The 18213-nt window shown below is 34.7% G+C and overlaps 1 protein-coding gene across 3 annotated transcripts; it reads right to left on the bottom strand.

Annotated features, from left to right (window-relative positions):
• Nucleotides 1-3396: 3396 nt before the first annotated feature.
• Nucleotides 3397-7033, bottom strand: LOC131046744 (protein XRI1). 3 transcript variants are annotated; one of them, XM_057980534.2, is made up of 10 exons: nt 6679-7033; nt 6270-6493; nt 5841-6165; nt 5677-5742; nt 5471-5589; nt 5319-5385; nt 5118-5211; nt 4994-5034; nt 4131-4178; nt 3397-3970 (listed from the first exon to the last, which is right to left on the bottom strand). In XM_057980534.2, exons 3-10 carry the CDS (start codon nt 5902-5904, stop codon nt 3720-3722), a joined length of 750 nt encoding a protein of 249 aa, XP_057836517.1. In that variant the 5' UTR covers nt 5905-6165; nt 6270-6493; nt 6679-7033; the 3' UTR covers nt 3397-3719. The 3 variants fall into 3 exon arrangements, with proteins under 3 accessions (XP_057836517.1, XP_057836518.1, XP_057836516.1); XM_057980535.2 differs by having other exon boundaries at nt 4131-4214; nt 5677-5703; XM_057980533.2 differs by having other exon boundaries at nt 4131-4214; nt 6679-7032.
• Nucleotides 7034-18213: the final 11180 nt, after the last annotated feature.

Raw genomic sequence — 18213 nt, 5'->3', positions numbered from 1 at the left:
CAAGTTGCATTTGTAGGAAAATGCAAGTGGGGGGGATAAATGATTTAAATAAATGTTTTATTTAATTTATTTAAAAGAGGAAAAGAGGATTAAATGAAATAAATATGATTTATTCATTTAATTGATTTGTGAATTTGGTTGAATTAATTAATTAATTAAAATAAATTGAATAATTTATTTAATTAATAGGAGAATGTTTGAAGATGAATTAATTAAATATTAATTTAATTAACTGGTGGCTAGTAGGTTTTTAATCAAATAAATAGGAAATATTCATTTAATTAAACTGGACAGATTTATGTGACTACAATTTCCATATATGCCAATTTATTACATATATTAAATTATTACTATTGATTTTTATATTCAATTGTATCCATTATATTTTAACTTTATAATCTTAATTTAAAAATATATATCAGCTATATTTTTATTTTTATTTTTTATCGGTAAATTGCTTTTGACTAGAGCTATGAACCAGTGAGACCACATTTTTGGGGGGCCTCATCCTCAGTTGTTATGGCATTCATACACCCTTATCTCTCCATGATGCCTTCCTCAACCTTATATCTCCTAGACCAACAATGTAGAACCGCGAGTAGGGTAGCCCAGTAGGGACCACAAACCAGCAGAGGTGAAAGACCCACGTGAGTCCGATACAACATTGCAAGGCATGAAAGACTCATTGGGTCCAACAGAAGTCCACGGGCAGCACACACCAACAAGAAACTGGATCTGCGAGCAGCACACGCCTACAAGGAACGGGGTCCGCGAGCACACCAGCCCAGCAGAGGTCAAGCACAGTCGGTCAGTCCACGCGTCCACCAAGATCACATGTACGTCCTCCAAGATCAGCTGCCATCAATTTTGCCTACCAAGGTGGGACCAAATCGGTATATGAACATACCGCTTTGGTCCAGGCGGGGATTTGAACCTTGGTTGCACCATAAACAATGCAACCATCTCACCGTTACACTAACAGGTGATCCCCTAGCTATATTTTTAATAACCTCATCTTATTCACCTTGTGTGCCACATTAAATTATATGATATGTTAATAACCCATTAATGATATCAAATTTGGACAATCCATCTCTACAAAACATAATTGTTTTTTTTTAAGTATTGAAGATTCAAAGATACTATAAAATTTGTCATTAAACCCAATACCTTTTGATTATAATTATTTTTTATTAATAAAGCAGTGAGAACAAGGGCACTGACCTTTTACATAGCAAAACTATTAACAAGACCAGAGTGCAAAAACAACACTATAACAACATTAACAACTGTATGTGGGAAAAGTGGAGGAATAAAACTTAAAATGTGAAAATTTAGTAAAATACCAATCCACTCACACACACAGGACTTCTTGATGCAAGCTATGGAGTAACGTAGTGTTACTCAGCTTCCCAAGGAGGGTCCCATGGTTCTCTATCTCACAATGTCCCTCAAACCAATGTTTTGCTCTCAGATTACTGAGCAAAATGGTTTAGGGATGGCAAATATGAGAACGAGAGAGATTTTAACTGTTTTTAATATGAGATGTGTTATAAGCTAGATGAGATGCTAGAAATGTAACAAACTAAATGATAAGATGACGAGGTTAGTATGAAGATTATCCTAGCATACTATATTTACTCTATGATTGAGCTAAAATGGTAAAGAACTTATTCTAAACATGCATATTAGTCTAATTTATGATCTAAGAGAGGCTAAATGATGAGCATATAGATGATATGAAAGCTTGAAAGAATTTGAGCATAAATATGATGCTTCAAATTTGAAAGATGATTGTTTTAAATGGAGGAATGAGAGCTCTATTTATAGCACAAACAGGGCAATGGATGGTCAGGATTGAAAGGTTCAATCAAGGGCCAAGTTTGAAAGTTGGGGATCCATGTGTACAATTTGCATCAATGAAATGATGACAAGTGTCCACATAAGATTGGGTTGAAAGAAGAGGTTGGAGGCATTAAAGGCCTGAGAAGACCTCATGGTTATCTAAAGGCTAAGGGTCAAGTCTAAGTTAGGTTTACCCAATGAATTAGGATCTAATCCAAAGATAAACCTTTGTGCAAATGATTAAGAGATAATCATGGTCAAAGCATTAATGACCTGATGAGACCCTTGGGTTGGATAGAGGTTGAGTCAAAACAAATGTTTTAACCATGTGGGAGGGTTTGAAATAACCATTAATGGTTATTGGAAACTTTGGGGATTAAGTGGTTGAAGGTTGGAAGCCTTCAATGGTTTTCAAAGACTTTGGGGTTTTTGGTGGTTGAAGGTTGAAAACCTTCAATGGTTATCCAAGACTTTGGGCCATTTGAGAAGTGACCTCCCTTTGCTTAGGGATGTGACAAAGTTTAGAGGGGGTTTAGGTTAATTAGAATTGGTTAGAAGATTCTAGAAGGGATTAGGAAGGGGTTTGGGATTTTGCAAGTGGATGGGGGATAATAGGATTTAATTGATTTAATTGATTTTCATTCAATTTGGTTGCAATTGAATAAATTTGATTTATTCAATTTAGGATAACTATTTAATTAAATTTGAATTTAATTAAAAGTGGCTAGGGGGATTTAATTGAATAAAATGATTTATTCATTAAATGGGTAGTGAATTTTATTTAGATAAATCGAGCAATTTACTTAATAAAATAGAAGAATGTGAATAATTTAATTAAACTGGATTTAATTAAATAGAAAAATGAACATAAAATATTCATTTAGGAATGTGGTCATTTTTATACGTCTACAACAACAACTAACAGCAATAAGAGATCAAGTCTTAGAAATAAAAAACAACAGCAAAAAACACAAAAACAAACTATAGGGTGCCTTTCGCACCCCAATGGCATCAATGACATTGTTCCATTCATTGGACAGGAACTTGTATAGGTCCCTAGCCTCCTTCTTATCCTCCTCCATGTCTGCAGAACGTTCCCTTAGCAGAGAGAGGGTGAGCGCTGAGCTATGTAACACCTGCAAATGAAATTTGTTAAGGCTCACAATTTGGGCATCCCACACCTTCATCTTGCTTTTGAGTCGATTGACATTATCTATGATAGCAAGCAATTCAAGCACATGACCCGATTCTCAATCCTCTGCGTGATGTCCAACACGTCCGTGCGCAGCTTTTCCATTTGATTATAATTGTTTATTGAAATACTTATAAGAGATTATTTCTTAACAATATCTAATATAATAAAAAATGTGTGGCAACCCACCCAATTACTCACACTTACTCGGAAGTGCTCGACTATTGGTCCTTCCCAAGTTCCCACCATACATGGAAGTGCTCGACTATTGGTCCTTCCCAAGTTCCCACCATACATAGATCAACGAACAGACCGTTTTCCACACACGGGATAAAACGGATCAGATATATTTTTGCAAATTATGGAAAATGTCGCATCAAATCAGTAACTTAATAAAAATACTGCACACATCAATTAAATAGAGCAGATCAAGTTATTGGCTCGCGGGCCACCATTGCTACGTGGCACATCCACATCTCATCAGAGAATTCAGATCCTACACTATGTTTAGTTCAAAAAAATTAAAGAATCTCGGCTACTTGCGTGTATATACGTATTTATGTACATTAATCGGGAGCGTACATTAATCAGGAGCGTGAGGGTGAGGTCCCAAGTTCAAATCTCTGTCTTTTCGTTTCACGAAAATCTGTTAGCTGCAGTGAATTTTCAGGCTCGAACCTCATCAGCCTCTTGTTCTCATGATTATAATGCTGCCGTTTCCTTCCGTGTGAACTTTTGTGCAGGCAACGACAGTTTTTCCAGAGATTGCCGACTTGTGCACAGGTTTTGCCCGTGTACAGTCTTGGACTTGCAGTAATGTAGAAGTGCTAGAAATCTTGTGGTTTATGTCGTTGAGCGTTACATCTCCTTGCACCCCACATGGTTTTATCAGAGCAAAAGGATATGTCACTTTTCCTCTGGTTTTCTGCTTCCCTGCATTGGAGAATTTGACAAATCTTTAAGCTAAAGTTCTTTACGTTTCATTTTTACAAAAGAAAACAAATGCGCCGTGAATTTTATAATCTTTGAGCAAACATGTAAGAAAAGGCTGATTTTCATAGGATTTGATAGTTATAGAAAAGAGCATGAAAACCTGCAGGGAGATCGCTTGGAGGATTGCCGATCTGTGCTTGTGGCGTGTCTGCATCCACACCAGGCTGTAACAGATTACAAAATTCTGAAAAGAAAAGATGCAGCAAAATATTTAAAGTTTTGAACTATATTTTGAAATCCAATAAGAATTCTTCTCGCTGCATAAGGGCACAAAATTCCGGAAAGAAAATAAAGTACAACAAAATCAATCTCTGGTATCAATTCCAGCTCAAGCTTTCTTGAAAAATATGTCGTGAAAACAAAACTGAAAAATATGTTGTGAAATCCAAGTAAAAATTTATGCAGTAGATTCTAGAATTTCTTAGGGATTGGGCACCGAAGTTTAAAACAGTTACTGTGATTTAAAATTCAATTGTTTCATCATTAACACTGTGCAAAATTCTGAGAAAATATGTCGTAAAGCAGCTAAACATTTAGCTACAGTTTGAAATGCAGTGTATAAATTGAGGTAACAGAGAAATGCACAGAAATATTTTTTGATTTTCTGAGTACAGTTCGAGACTCGAATAAGGTATCATCTTACTGAATCAGCATTTAAAATTATGCAGAAACAGGGAAAATTAGTAATAGAGTGCAAATTTAAACCAATCCAACAAAATAGCTAGATTTTTTTTACTGTAGATTAAATCCAATTCCTTTTGCAACTGTTTGCAGTAGAGTTGAAAATTCTGAAGAAATGCGCAAAGAAAATAAACAAAAATAAATAAATAATACAGCTTCAATTCATGGACAATTTTACTTGGCTGTAGTAGAGTACAAGATTAGGAAAAGCTACTTTGAAAATGAGTCAAAATTTAAACGCAAGGTTTGATATTCGGTAAAAGTAATTATGTGAATCATTACCTGATATATCGATCTGGTCATCAAATCCTCCTGAAGCATTGCTGTTGAATAAACCAAATATTAGCAATGACTGCATTTACAGGAATTCTATCTAAAATATTGCACAGAAGACAAATCTGCTTACGGATCGTCTGAAATGTCAGGCATTTCCCCTTCGTTGATGCATCCTGCCATCCAGGTCTCAGAGGAATTTTCCAAGCTTTCGCCAGAAAGATCTTCTGTACGGAAAATTCAGGCAAAGCCGTAAGTAAATCCGTTTCTGAAAAAAAAGAAAATGAAAAAGAGAGTCTAAAATTGCAGATATTTCAAGCGGGTTAAGCTTTACCGTTTCTGCAAAACAAGAACGAATCTGAGCCGACTGGATCCGACATTTGAAGATCTCCGCTGTGATCCTGTAAAAATAGTATCGAACATATCTCAAATAACATATTTTGTGTGGTTTAAACTTTTAACGGCGACATATTCAAGCTAAAATACCTCAAATCCGCCGTTTTGTTTATCTTCGAACCTTACAGCCTCAGAAAATTGAAGCATTCGACGCCTCTTCAATGGCGGACTAACTCCCGCAAAGCTGGAAGATTCAGGCTCTCTGCTGCCTGGAAAGGTTACGGTGAAAAAATTATCTGAGCCGAGAAAAAGCAACAAATTTTCTTTGAAATGAGCATATAGATAGTAAAGCTCACCTTGACTGTCAGCCGAGATTTCTTCACCTTGCGTCAGATCAAAATCATTCAACAAGTCCGAAAGCGCTATTTTAATAGTACATCACATCAGGCATCACATAATCACCAACTACCCGCAAACAAGACAAATAGAACGAAATTTTTTTTTCTTAAAAAAGACATACCGAGAGAGGAGTCGCCGGCCAAATCCTGCCATGTCCAGGCCTCGCTATCCTCCTCGAACGACATTTTCTTTACAAGAACTGGAAATTCTGTAGTAATTTTTTTTTCCAAATATAAAAAAGTTGCAAACCCTGATTGACACGATCGTTTGAAATCGCCGATTGATGAAAAGATTCCGCCGCTATTTACAGTAGCCTTAACAAGCTTGGAGAACAGCGAATCCGTAAATTTAATGAAGCCTTGAAAATTTTGAAACCGAGCAGGATAAATAAATACTGGAGCCTGGAGGCTTTCTTTGGAAGGAACAAAGGAAGTCGTAGGCAAAATCTGCAATGCAATTTATTATTACATAGCGACAAGAACTTATCAGGCTTTTTAAATAATTACAAGAAACGGTAAATAAATGCTCGTGGATCAGATTATTTGCTTACACAAACGGAATCGAAGCAGTAAATACGGAAAACTCTTGCGCGCTATCTACATTCCATCCAGCTTCCAGATTTATTGTGTCTCAGCTCCAACAATTCTTATAGCCGACTGCAAAAACACACTCTGAATCCAGCCGTTGCTCTCCAAGGGTTTGTTTCGATTTCTCCAACGCGAACCCGAAATAGCGGGGCAAACAGCCGTTTCGTTCCAATATCCGCAACCAAAACTGAAAAACGGCAAACAAACCAATTTTCCCGGCCGACAGTTCCAAAACGATTGTTAGCAAACGCCAAATAGTTTTCGAAGGAAAAATTTAGATGGTTTCTCTCTCTTTTTAAAATTTTATTAAGATTTTAATGGCGAATTCGATACGGGATGGACGGTAACGTGTAAGAAAGAATGCAGCTTTACCGATTGTCAAGGTACTCGAAACTGGAGCTGGTGGGACTCGAACCCAGGCCTGCAAGCAACAGAAGTAGAGTTTATTGAGATTCGAACACGAGTTAAATTTTCTCAAAGGCTGCCAAACCCTAAAGCCCGTTAAGAGCACATCACACGCGCGAAGCGCCTCTATCTGAGCCGTCCGCCATGGGTGTGGATAAGAAGCTGCACGACTTTTAAGGCAGCGGATAAATAACGTTCCCAGCACATCGTTGGTGATAAGAGCTTCCCATGTGTTGGGAGCAATTGTGGGACGTTGATTTTAAGGAGCTTAATGACACAGGAGGCGCGGGGACGAACTCAGGGAGTGAGCAGGAGGAGAGGATTAATGATTATGAGTACAGATTTATATTTAAAAACAATTCATTTTTCCTAGTCAACAACGGTCAATAAATTCATTATAGGTTAAGTAGTGTAGTAGTAATACGACAGCTTATTATTTGTTAATTGGTGTGCATTGTGAAAATGGTTAAAGAGAAGTATTTAGGTAGTGTTGTATGGGACCCACCGGCATTTTAGTTCAACGGTCCATTGCTAACTTCAATAGCTGTGATCGGAAGGGCTCTTTTGTCTTTTTTGTTTTGTGTGTATTTAAGTCGGGTTTATTTGATTGTTTTCCTAAAAACGTAATTAATTTGTTGTCTCTCTTGCATGTCATAATTCAAACGGGCCTCTCGAGTGTCATAGCCTAAGCACATGCTAATACATGGGGCGCGGGCATCCAATCTCAATTTTTATAATGTCGTCATCTTTTCTTATGCTGTTAATTTAATTGATTTAATTATTTCATGCTTGCCAACTAACCGTTAGCACAAACTACGGCGTTGAATTCATTTGTGGTAGATTGTAGAACAAGTCTTACCTTTAAAATTTGTGTGCTTTGGAATTTGTAAATCTTTTTAAATCTTCTTTTCTTTATTTTAAGAGATGTAATTAAATAAACAATTTTGCTAAAATACATTTTGGTTGAAATGGTCAATAGTGTATTTATGTGATTTTTTAATGTTTTGGTTTATTTTGGTTAAGATGTCTTTTATGTAATAATAAATTGATAAGTAGTATATTCTTCTTGGAGATTAAAGTCATGACATATTATGCTCTATCACTATTATTATTTATTCACAATAATTAATTGTGATCCTAGATCTCGCATTTGACATTTTGGATTAGATTTATGAATTTAGAATTAATTTAGATTATCTTTGCATGCATGGATCTAAACTTCAAACTTTTAAACTTAAAATTTATATTTAAATCTTTTCTTGTCTCTCTTATTAAGCATTATGAATCAATCTGTAATGTCCCTCTAGTAATGTCCCTCTAGACCGGTTACAAATAAGGAGGTATTGGGTATTGTGATATTATACCTTTGCTATAATGTTATCAATAGATATATTCGATATTTAATACTAATCAATATAGTTAGGAATATGGATAATTGATGATATGTGGTTGGCTTAGGACTTGATGCTTATAATGAATATGATTCGATAATGTTTTCATATGATGAAGAATGCCTATTTTTATAAGGGATTTTGAAGTTCTAACCTACGTTGCAACAACAAAAGTTATACTATTTGCTTGTGAATATTATATTATTGGTTTTCTATGGTAATGTCAGGTTTATGCTAGTTATTCATTGTTTTAGGTGACATTTAATGTTGGTTATGTTGAACATAAAGCCTGTCTTTGTTACCCTTAGCCTTGCTCGGTTTTAGAGCAATGTTTGTTGTCTATTGTTAGCCTAATCGGACCGCCACTTAGACCATTATCCGATGCCTCTGATATGTGGTATGTGTTTGTTATGTGTTAGGTGGAGTTAACTGTTTTAATGTGTTGGTAGAATTAATTATTAATTTATTTTTAAGTGTTGATTATATTTGAGTTAATTTAATTAATTATTCTACTTTTGAAATGTATATGTTGGAATGTATAAAGATATTTAAGGAGTTAAATTAACACTTTATCTTTTGATTAATAAATTAATATTATAGTTGTAAATATGTTAATTAATAAAAATACTTTGTTTTAAATAAAGTAATTAAAAAAACTTAATTTATTGACTCATATTTTAATGTAAAAAATCAAATGATTGATTTTTAATTTATGAGAATTTTTAATTAAATTTTATGAGAGCTTTCTAAAATGGATGCTTTTTGGATCTTTTGCGCATGCGTGATTTCTTGGGAAAATTCTATTTTGAGATGGATTTTGGGGAAAACCCTTCATATTCTAGAAAACTTGCAAAATGAGGGGTTGGCTCTTTGTTGTTTCTTTTTTTAATTTTGGGAAAGAATTTTGGGGGCTTTTTGATTGTTGTGTGTTGTCGAGACTGGAAGTTGGAGGCTTCTTCTGCAAATTCACAACCAGGAGTGTGATTCAAGGAAATTTCTCGGCAAGAAGATTTGTGCAAAGTTTTGGTTTGCTTTTTGGGGGTTGCTATGTTGCCGGTTGCTGGAATTTGTGGCTTTACCTGTGAGAATCTCTCCATGAGTATGTTTGAAGGTAGGGATTTAAAAACCCTTTGTTGTGTGCATTCCTCAAAATTTTGACGGTTTTATTAATTGAGTCAGAATACTTTCTTTGGAAATGTTTGATGTGTCAGTATAGAGACATGTGGCATAATATTGCAATATGAAATATTCATTTGTTTGACATATTTTCTATGTTGTGTCAATGGTTTGTAAAAATGTTACATGACATTTAAGGTGAGCCCCATTCCTTTTGTTGAGTGTGAAAAGATAAACTTGTATTAGGGAAGAGCGCTAGTAGTCGTTATAGTTCCAATAACCATTCACTCCTTGTGCACCCAACCTCACAATTAATAACTTCAAAGAAACCAAAAAAAATGATAACGAAAAGCCCATTAATAAATTTCACATCTACTAATAGTTGCCCACTTTTTAGCATTTTTGGACCATAGTTGGCCCATTTGTGCATGACTACTAGGGCATTTGTCCATGACTACTACGGAATTTGTGCATGACTACGTGTCACTTGTACATAAGTACTGGAAATTTTAAGTGCACAGTTATTGGGGCATCTTTAAGTGGGTATTATGCAACACTTTCAAATGTGTACTTTTTGGCCCTTGCACATATTACAGATCCCATAGTGTGCATCATTACTCCCCAGCAGCCAGAATACTAGCTATAAGTATTTAAGTTGCATATAGAGACAACCCAAAAAAATTGTCAAAATCCAATGTACCATTTAGGATTTGTGGGTGTGTGAAGTTAGCTATAAAGGCTATCGGTATGCTTCTCCTAGCATCATGATTGACATGTGGTATTATTTTGCACATCCTTAACTCTATCAATTTGACAATATTTTTAGTGTCATGTCATTGGTCAAGCAAATGAGTTAACATTTGGTAGGTCCATCTATAGTTGAAAGGAGGGTAAAAGGGATATGTAATATGCAGGACACTTGGCAAACACCATGCAAATATAATAAAGGGAGCAAAACCGCCACATCTTACTGTTGCGACATTGGCTAACTATTAACAAGATCAAATATGTGGGCATCATTTTTTATTAGAGTAGTATAGTTTTGAATCGTTAATTACAACAAGGATGTCCAATAGTTCATGCATAAAATAATATTACCATACCTAACAACTTCTTAGGGTTGCACTATTGGCGAAGAGTTCATCAAATCAAAGAGATCTTACATGAAGTTCAAAAAGATAGATCCTAGAAACATGTGGTGGTTCAATGCTCATTCAAATAGTTTTCTATCAATATCATTAGTAGCAACAAAAGAAGATATCTATTCAAAACTAGACATAAAATGTTTTTAATTGAAAGTTAATATCAATAACCCTCAAGAAGTTTTTCATTAGATAGCTTATAAAATTGTGATGTATAGCTTCAAGCAAATAAATAAATATACAAAGAGCATACTAATTCCTTGGAATTTGCTTGGACTATGCATAATTAGTCTTTCTTAATGCTCCTTTTCTTTTATCTTCATGTAATATGGGGAAAGTGACCCTAGACTAACATGCGCATCAACCTAGGATCAATTCATTCTCCATAAAACATTAGAGGTGTGAGTGGGCTTGGTTTGTTATCCATAAGGATGAGCCACATTGTCCTAGACTCACAATTTTGTTGATTTCATATGATTGAAATGAATTGTGTGTGTGATAAACTAGGTTAAGGAAGGCTAAATTGAACAAGATTGATAGAATACATAATGTACAAAACAAAAATGCACACAAGTAACGAATCTTAAAATGAGATATAGAGAAGAACCTACTGTTGAAATCTATTATTGATTATTTTGAACACAAGTTCTAGGCGCCCATGTCTTGAAGATTTTTTTGTCACGAGTCAGTATTGAAAATATATTTAGGAGCCTACTAGATTGTTGTCCTCCAAATTTTGTATTCGGTCACTAGTGCCCAACTCTCGTATCTGAGGGCTTTTTGTTGTTTAAAGTTTGAAATTGTTCCTTATCATTTTCTCTATTTGCTTGTATGTGTCTTGCAGCCATATATAAACTTGCACATATAAAAAATGATTGCATCCTATAGGGGCTTGCCTAAGTCAAAATCCATGTTGGTGTTCCCACCTTCACAACAAGGATGATGATGAAAAGAGAGTTTATCTCCGTAGAGATAGAGGCTAAGTAAGTGATAAATGTTAAAATGACAATACTATCTTAAGTATGAAACCCTTTCAAGGAGATCCCCATAAGGGTGGTGATGCACTTCTCTTTTGGAAGTCCTATAACCTGTTAGTGAAATAACATGTTAATCACAAGTGAGAAGCATGAGTCTAGACTTGTGTAGAATGCTTGAAGTCTATTGCTCTATATTTAGATATCTCATTCCTTGAATGTTCTAAATTAGACTGGATTAGATTGGATTAGTGAGGGAATTATTCACATGACTTAAGTTTACTTAGGTCCTAGGTGTTCTTCTAGATTATTGACTAGTTGTCACATGATCTTATCTTATCTCATGACAACCATTTTTAGTTAACTAGGTCAAAACTTTAGTTGTCTCATTGCATAGGATTATAACACATATCATCATATTGTCTAATCCTACCTCTCACTTTTCTTTTATAATCAAGGCATCCCATGTACTTTTTCATGTCCATTCTTGCATTCAAAATCAAGAAAGATATTATTTTCATTCTCTCTCGTGGAATGATTTTCGTCTTGTAGGGATTCTAGGGGTGTTTAGGAGTCACCAATCCACTCCTACATGGTATCATAGCTTTAGTGTTGCAAACATCTTCCAAAATCTGAGATTTATCATATGGCTTGAAGATTTAGTTGGATGCATATTGGGCTTTTATTGACCTCATGGTTGAATCCAAGGAATTGGAGAAAGTCATGTCTACCTTTCATTTTATCAAATTTTCATTATGTAAATTATATAATCTACAAGGGTTTCAAGTAAAGTTTCAGTTGCTTGATCTAGGGGTAGCTAAAATTTTGGGGCACTTTGAGAAATTATGACATTTACATTGCATCCAGAAGGTCCAAGAACCTAAGGATATGCTACCAAAACATCTAAATTGGTAAATGTTACCTAAGGGGCATTAAATGTATTTTGACATTAATGGTGATCATACAAATTCATACATGGTTGTGTGATCTATATATTGTATAGATAGGCAATTGGAATAGGGGAAAACTCCTTCCCTCCATTGATTTTGGCATATTCCTTGCATATTTGATTCTTGGCATCATCTTTTAGATTTGCTACGTTATTTTGTTTCTTTTGTTTTCCTTGTGCACCTCATCATCATGTGTATTCAAATAGGTGATATAGTGTCTTGCAATGGTCTTTTTGAAGGTACAAAAAAAAGTTTTTTTAAAATATTTATTTTAATGTTAATTATTTTTGGTTAATTCACATGGATGGTTTCTTGTGTATGTTTTGTATTGAGCACTATATTTGTATGCACTGGGGTCATGTGGTAGTCCATGGGGTTATAGCCCTAGGTGGTGTAGCCTTTGGCCCACCACTCTAGAGTGTTGTCTCACCACAATTCTATCACCAAGTTGTTGGTGGTGGGGTACTTCTTTGTTCCCACTATTGATGTGGTCATATGGATGCCTAAAGGCTAGCCCCGTAGGTGCTATTTTTTTTACTTTTTTTGAAACTATACCTCTATTGAAGAAAATGGCCATAACTTTTACATATGGATTTAATTTTTTTTAGAATGAGATGTCATCAAAAACTTGGTTCAGTGTACTTTCCAATGGAGTAGGTGTTTTCTATAGGTTTTGCTATTTGGTTCTATTTTTTCACTATTGAAGTTAGATATTTTTCAGCTCTTGATCTAATAACTTTTTTCCATGACCTTTGATTCATGTGATTCTTATATTTTTGGAAAGGTATCGAGGAGCTCTATCCAATCATCCATGCACTTTTTCCATTTCATCCCTAGGTACATCGTATATTAGTTCTTGCCTCGTGGGTGCCCTAAAGAATTTCTTGGACATGCCCTAAAGTATTACTTGGACATACCCTAAATTGTTACTTGGACATACTTTCACATTAGAAGATGTCATTTTGATCATTGCACTTTATTTTAATTCCAAATCCTTTTTCAATCAACTATTGCTTCATCAAATTCTAGGGTCATGCTAATTTGAGAGTTTTCCAATTATTCCTTCACAACAAGGGTTATTCTATTTTCTTATTTATATAAATGTATCTTGTCCTTTGTTTTCTTAGATTGAGGGTTCTTGAGTTTACTCTATAGAGTACTTTTAGTGCTTCTTTGCAACATGATATCTCATTATGGGAGGCTATATGGTTTCTCTTGTCATCCTTCATATGGAGGAAGATTGATTAGAATTGTGATGGATATATTTATGATGGATGTAGTTTTTGGTGGGTATCATTGAGTTCTCCATGCCATTCTTGATTATATGTTTTCTCTCATTCATAGAGGAATGTTATCCCAATGGATTTTCTCCCTTTCTCCTATTGTGAGAGATTGCATTTGGTTTGTACATGGGGACCTGACATGGTCTAGTATCTAGAACTCCTCTTTATCTTACATTAATTACATAATAATCTATTCTCAAAGTTGTTGTTAAGGGGGTATGTTGGCGTGAATAAGGTTTTGGACCCAATAAAGGTCTTGTACATATTGTTTTCAGTAGTTCCTAGTGAGGGACTTATTCATATGACTTAAGTTTATTTAGGTCCTAGGTGTCCTTTTATAAGATTGACTAGTTGTAGCATGAGATTATCTTATCTCATGACAACTACTTTTAGTTACCTATGTTAATACTATTGCAAATGTGATGTTGATGGTTTTCATTGATGACAACATATACTATTGGTGTTCATGATTTGGAAGTTGTGTTCCTAAAATCTTTGGTGCTCTAGAAGGTGTGTTCAGTTGATATTATATTTGTTCATGTTGATGGTAATTTGGATCTAGATATGGTATTGATAAATTATATCGATGAGTATCTTAGTTCCATTCTTATTTTTGCTAAGCTAGGTATTGCTATTTTGGGGTCGGATTAAATCCAAAACTTGAGGATGAATAATGATATTTGTGTAGCGTGTGAGTCATGTTTTGGGTCCGGAATTTGTGATGAATGTAACGTGTTGATCTAACTGATGATGTGTGTTGTGGTATGGTCCACTTCTCATTCCTTCCCACCACTGAAATGTTTAGTGTTGACCTATTTCAAATCTTTGTCTTGGCCAACTTAGAAGATTATGTTTGTTGGAGACAACATAAATAAGAGGACGAATTGAATGATCATGATATGGAAGATGTGCAAGACTGAAAAGGAAAAATTTGATTGTTGCTAATATGTGAAGTGTGTTGTTGCTAAGAGGGACCGAAAGTAGTTCCAATATTGCAGATTGTGTAGCAATATTGGATTCTCTTTTTCTTTCTTCTTCATTTGATAGTGAGCCTTTTCTAGGCAGTGAGCATTTTGGCAATGAGCCACCTTTTGTAAAAATCACCTTAATTGGTGTCACGTTAACCAGTGTTATATATTGAGAACTAACATTCTCCATGGCTTTTCCCTTCTTGGGTTTTCCATGTCATATATGGTGTTCATTGTGTGTGATTTGTTTTGTGTATGTTCTTTCCTGTTATATCAGTTTTAATTAGTTATGTTGGTTATTCTAGATTTGTGAAAGTATTGAAGAAGATATTTAAGTTGTCAACTGATTCACCCCACCTCTCAGTTGCCCAGATATTTAATTGTATACACTAAAATTTAGTTTGGAGAATTAATTAAATATAACTTATTTAATTAATAAATTCTTAATTCCTCTACCTATAAATAAATTGAATAATTTATTTATATGGTTCACTTTCCTAAAATTTCTACCTACCGTAAATCATTTTCTTCATTAAATCGATGAATTTAATTAATTTTCTCTATTTAATTATTCTTCTCATTTAATTTGAATTTTTAATTCAAATTAACTGACATGTTTTCCTCTCATTTAATTTAAATTTTTAATTCAAATTAAGTCACATGCTTCCTAATCCTAACCACCTTGTAACTTCACTTTAACTCAACCTCTAATCTAAGTATGGGTTGAACTAAACTCATCCCCTCTAACCAATTATATCCTAACATCCTATGGTATCTCTCCTCTCATGAGGATACTTGGCCTTCTTGCCACATGTCCTCTTCCTCTATGCCACTTGTCCTCCTAAGAATGACAAGTGTCATATCTCCTTGATTCTCTTCTAACCTCCTCATCTCCCACCATTCATTGCTACAAATCGAATATGCACCGTTGATTTCTGCCACCTAAGCTCATGTCATGGAAAAATTATAAATATCTTCATTTTTCAGTCATAAACCCCCACTTAATCTTGCATTATAGGCTTACACTCTGCAATTTTTCATTTACACTTAAGCATACCAACATCTTAGTCTTTGCATCAATCATCTTAGCATAGTTGTCACATTAATCTAGTATCATGATTATCCATTTGGCATTTTGCATTTAGAATCTAGAACAGTAGTAGATCACACTCGTTCTTCAAGTTGTCATCTTGTAGATCATGTAGTTGTTGAGGTCCAATCCATAGATCCAAAAGGTCCTTGAAGATAGAGGACAATGAGATGCCATCAAGGAGTGGTTTATTAATTTTTCTTATTATTTGTTTCCTTGATATAATATTTCATTGGATGTGTGTTTATGCTTTTATGGTTTGATTCACATATTTTTATACACATTTTTTTGACACCCACTGCCCATTTTAAATATTTTCTTGTAGGTTTTCCTTGGCAAGTTAGCTCAGAGAAACAATTTAGCACATACATTGCAAATACTAACGCATCAGATCTCTATTTTAGCACATACATGATCCAGATTAGCACATAAGCCTTACATTTTTGCACATCCACGGGATCTAATAGAACTGTTTCTGTTTTAATTTTTTTAGCACATTTAAGTAGTAGGTTAGCGCATAGGAGTCTTATTTTAGCGCATATACTCTCTGTTTTAGTGCATCTATGTTTATTTGTATAATTTTAAAATTTCGAGACTAATCAACATCTTTTTATTTTGTAGGTACTAAATATGATGTCAAAGACAAATATAAAACTACTTACAGTATCCGTAGGGGTTGGAGTTGTTTTGATTTGTTAAATTAGGAATCTATTTTATTTAGGAAGTTAAAGGAACACCATGTCTTCTATGTCTAAGATGATAGGTGAGTATGCTCTCCCCTTCATTGGGTGATAAAAAACCAGACTCGTCATCTTTTCATTTTTAGTTGTGCAATACCTTAGAAGGCTTACCCTCCCGAGTAGCCCATAAGGTCAGGTGAGAGGGGAACAACCTAAGTGGGAACACCTAGAGACAAGTTCATCCAACCCACTATAAAATAGAAGTGGTCTTGATGAAAATTGAGATCAACGAAAGTGCTTTGTAATAGCTCTCCTCCATACCTTCAGATGTATCAAACCTTGGTTCTCATGGCTAGGAGACCTCTTAACGGAGTTTATATCCCGAATCTCCAAATGGATGCCCTTACTAGTACCATTAAAATAGAAGCCACCTTTTTAAGCTTTGGTGTGATAATTATCAATGCAAGGGGATAGAAGGTTTTCCCCCCAAGACACTCACCATCAGGGTCCTTGGAGGAAATGCAAAAATACTTGACTTTGCATAAGATACTTGTAGCCTTTTGGGGAGAGGGTGATTGCATCATCCTTCTAGTCATGGAGGCCCCTACTTGCCGCCTCTCGACAACTATAATACTGGGTATCCCCTCTTAGGGTGCTTACACTTGCGTCATAAAGATTCTAGGATGTGGGCTAAGTTATCGCATTGCATCCAATTCCCTAGGACAAAATTGTTTGAATTGTCTTCTATGTGTTATACCCATAGAAATTTGGGTTTTCTTTGACCTCAAACATACACTCAATGTTTATATTTTAGGGAAAAACAACTGTTCGAATACTTGCTTCTGTGTTTGCACCATTAATCAGAAAATCATCCATTAAAACACACACAATTTTAATCTAAAACGATATCAAATTGTCAAAACATTCAACAATCAGGGCGTTTTAGCGCTTTAACCAATGAGAATAGTGCATTAACTAAAAAGATTAGCACATCCATTGAAAACATCGACGCATAGAACCCACATAACAATGCATATATTGAACCTAGTAGCGCATAGGCAAAACATTTTGGCACATAGAGTTAATAGATTAGCGCATCAAGGTTCCCAAAATAACACATAGAGTGACCAGGTTAGGGCATTCAAAGTACAATTTAGTGCATACAAAGAATAGTCTAGTGCATTGGAAGCACAATTTAGTGCATAGACCGAACAATCTAGTGCATACACCTCTTCACACCTCAGATAGAGAGAAAAATATGACATATAACAGAAAACAAAAATTAGATTCAGATACCCTTTTTAGAGTTGAATTCATTGTCATCGTCACTAGATTAGTGTCAGAATTAAGAAAAAATTGGTCTTATAAGTGAAACCTCTTTAAAAAATCTTAGATCAAACATCCCAAGTGCATAGTTATCATTTATGATCTCTGATTTCTCAACACAGTTTCATTTATTAGGATCTATCATCCTTTATTATGAAAGAAAGGCTTTTAAATCAAATCACACCAGTCTTCTCAATAGGATCTTTTCTATTTGAATCAGTTAACTCGCATTAAAATTTCACTTCAAGAAAAGACCAAAGCTTAAAAATCTTAATCACTTGTATACCAATTTTGACTAGATATCAAAGGAAAAGACTTAAACAACAGAAGCAAAAGAAAAAATCTACAATGGAAGAAGAAATTCCTTTTAGGTCATGTAATCAAGATGATGACGAAGAAGACATATCTTAGGAAACAATCAAAGAAGCACAACAAGATCCCATATTTGGAAAATTCATGGGAAAGGTATTAGAATCTGATAAAGAGAAATACTTCCTAATTTTGGCAAACTTGGGTGTGAAATTGCCTCATGACTTTGATGTCACACGATTAAGACAAATTGAAGTAACAAGTGAAGCACAA

The sequence above is a fragment of the Cryptomeria japonica genome, chromosome 3 (assembly GCF_030272615.1).
Source record: "Cryptomeria japonica chromosome 3, Sugi_1.0, whole genome shotgun sequence".
NCBI lineage: Eukaryota > Viridiplantae > Streptophyta > Pinopsida > Cupressales > Cupressaceae > Cryptomeria > Cryptomeria japonica.
This window is presented reverse-complemented; position numbering and strand designations above follow the sequence as displayed.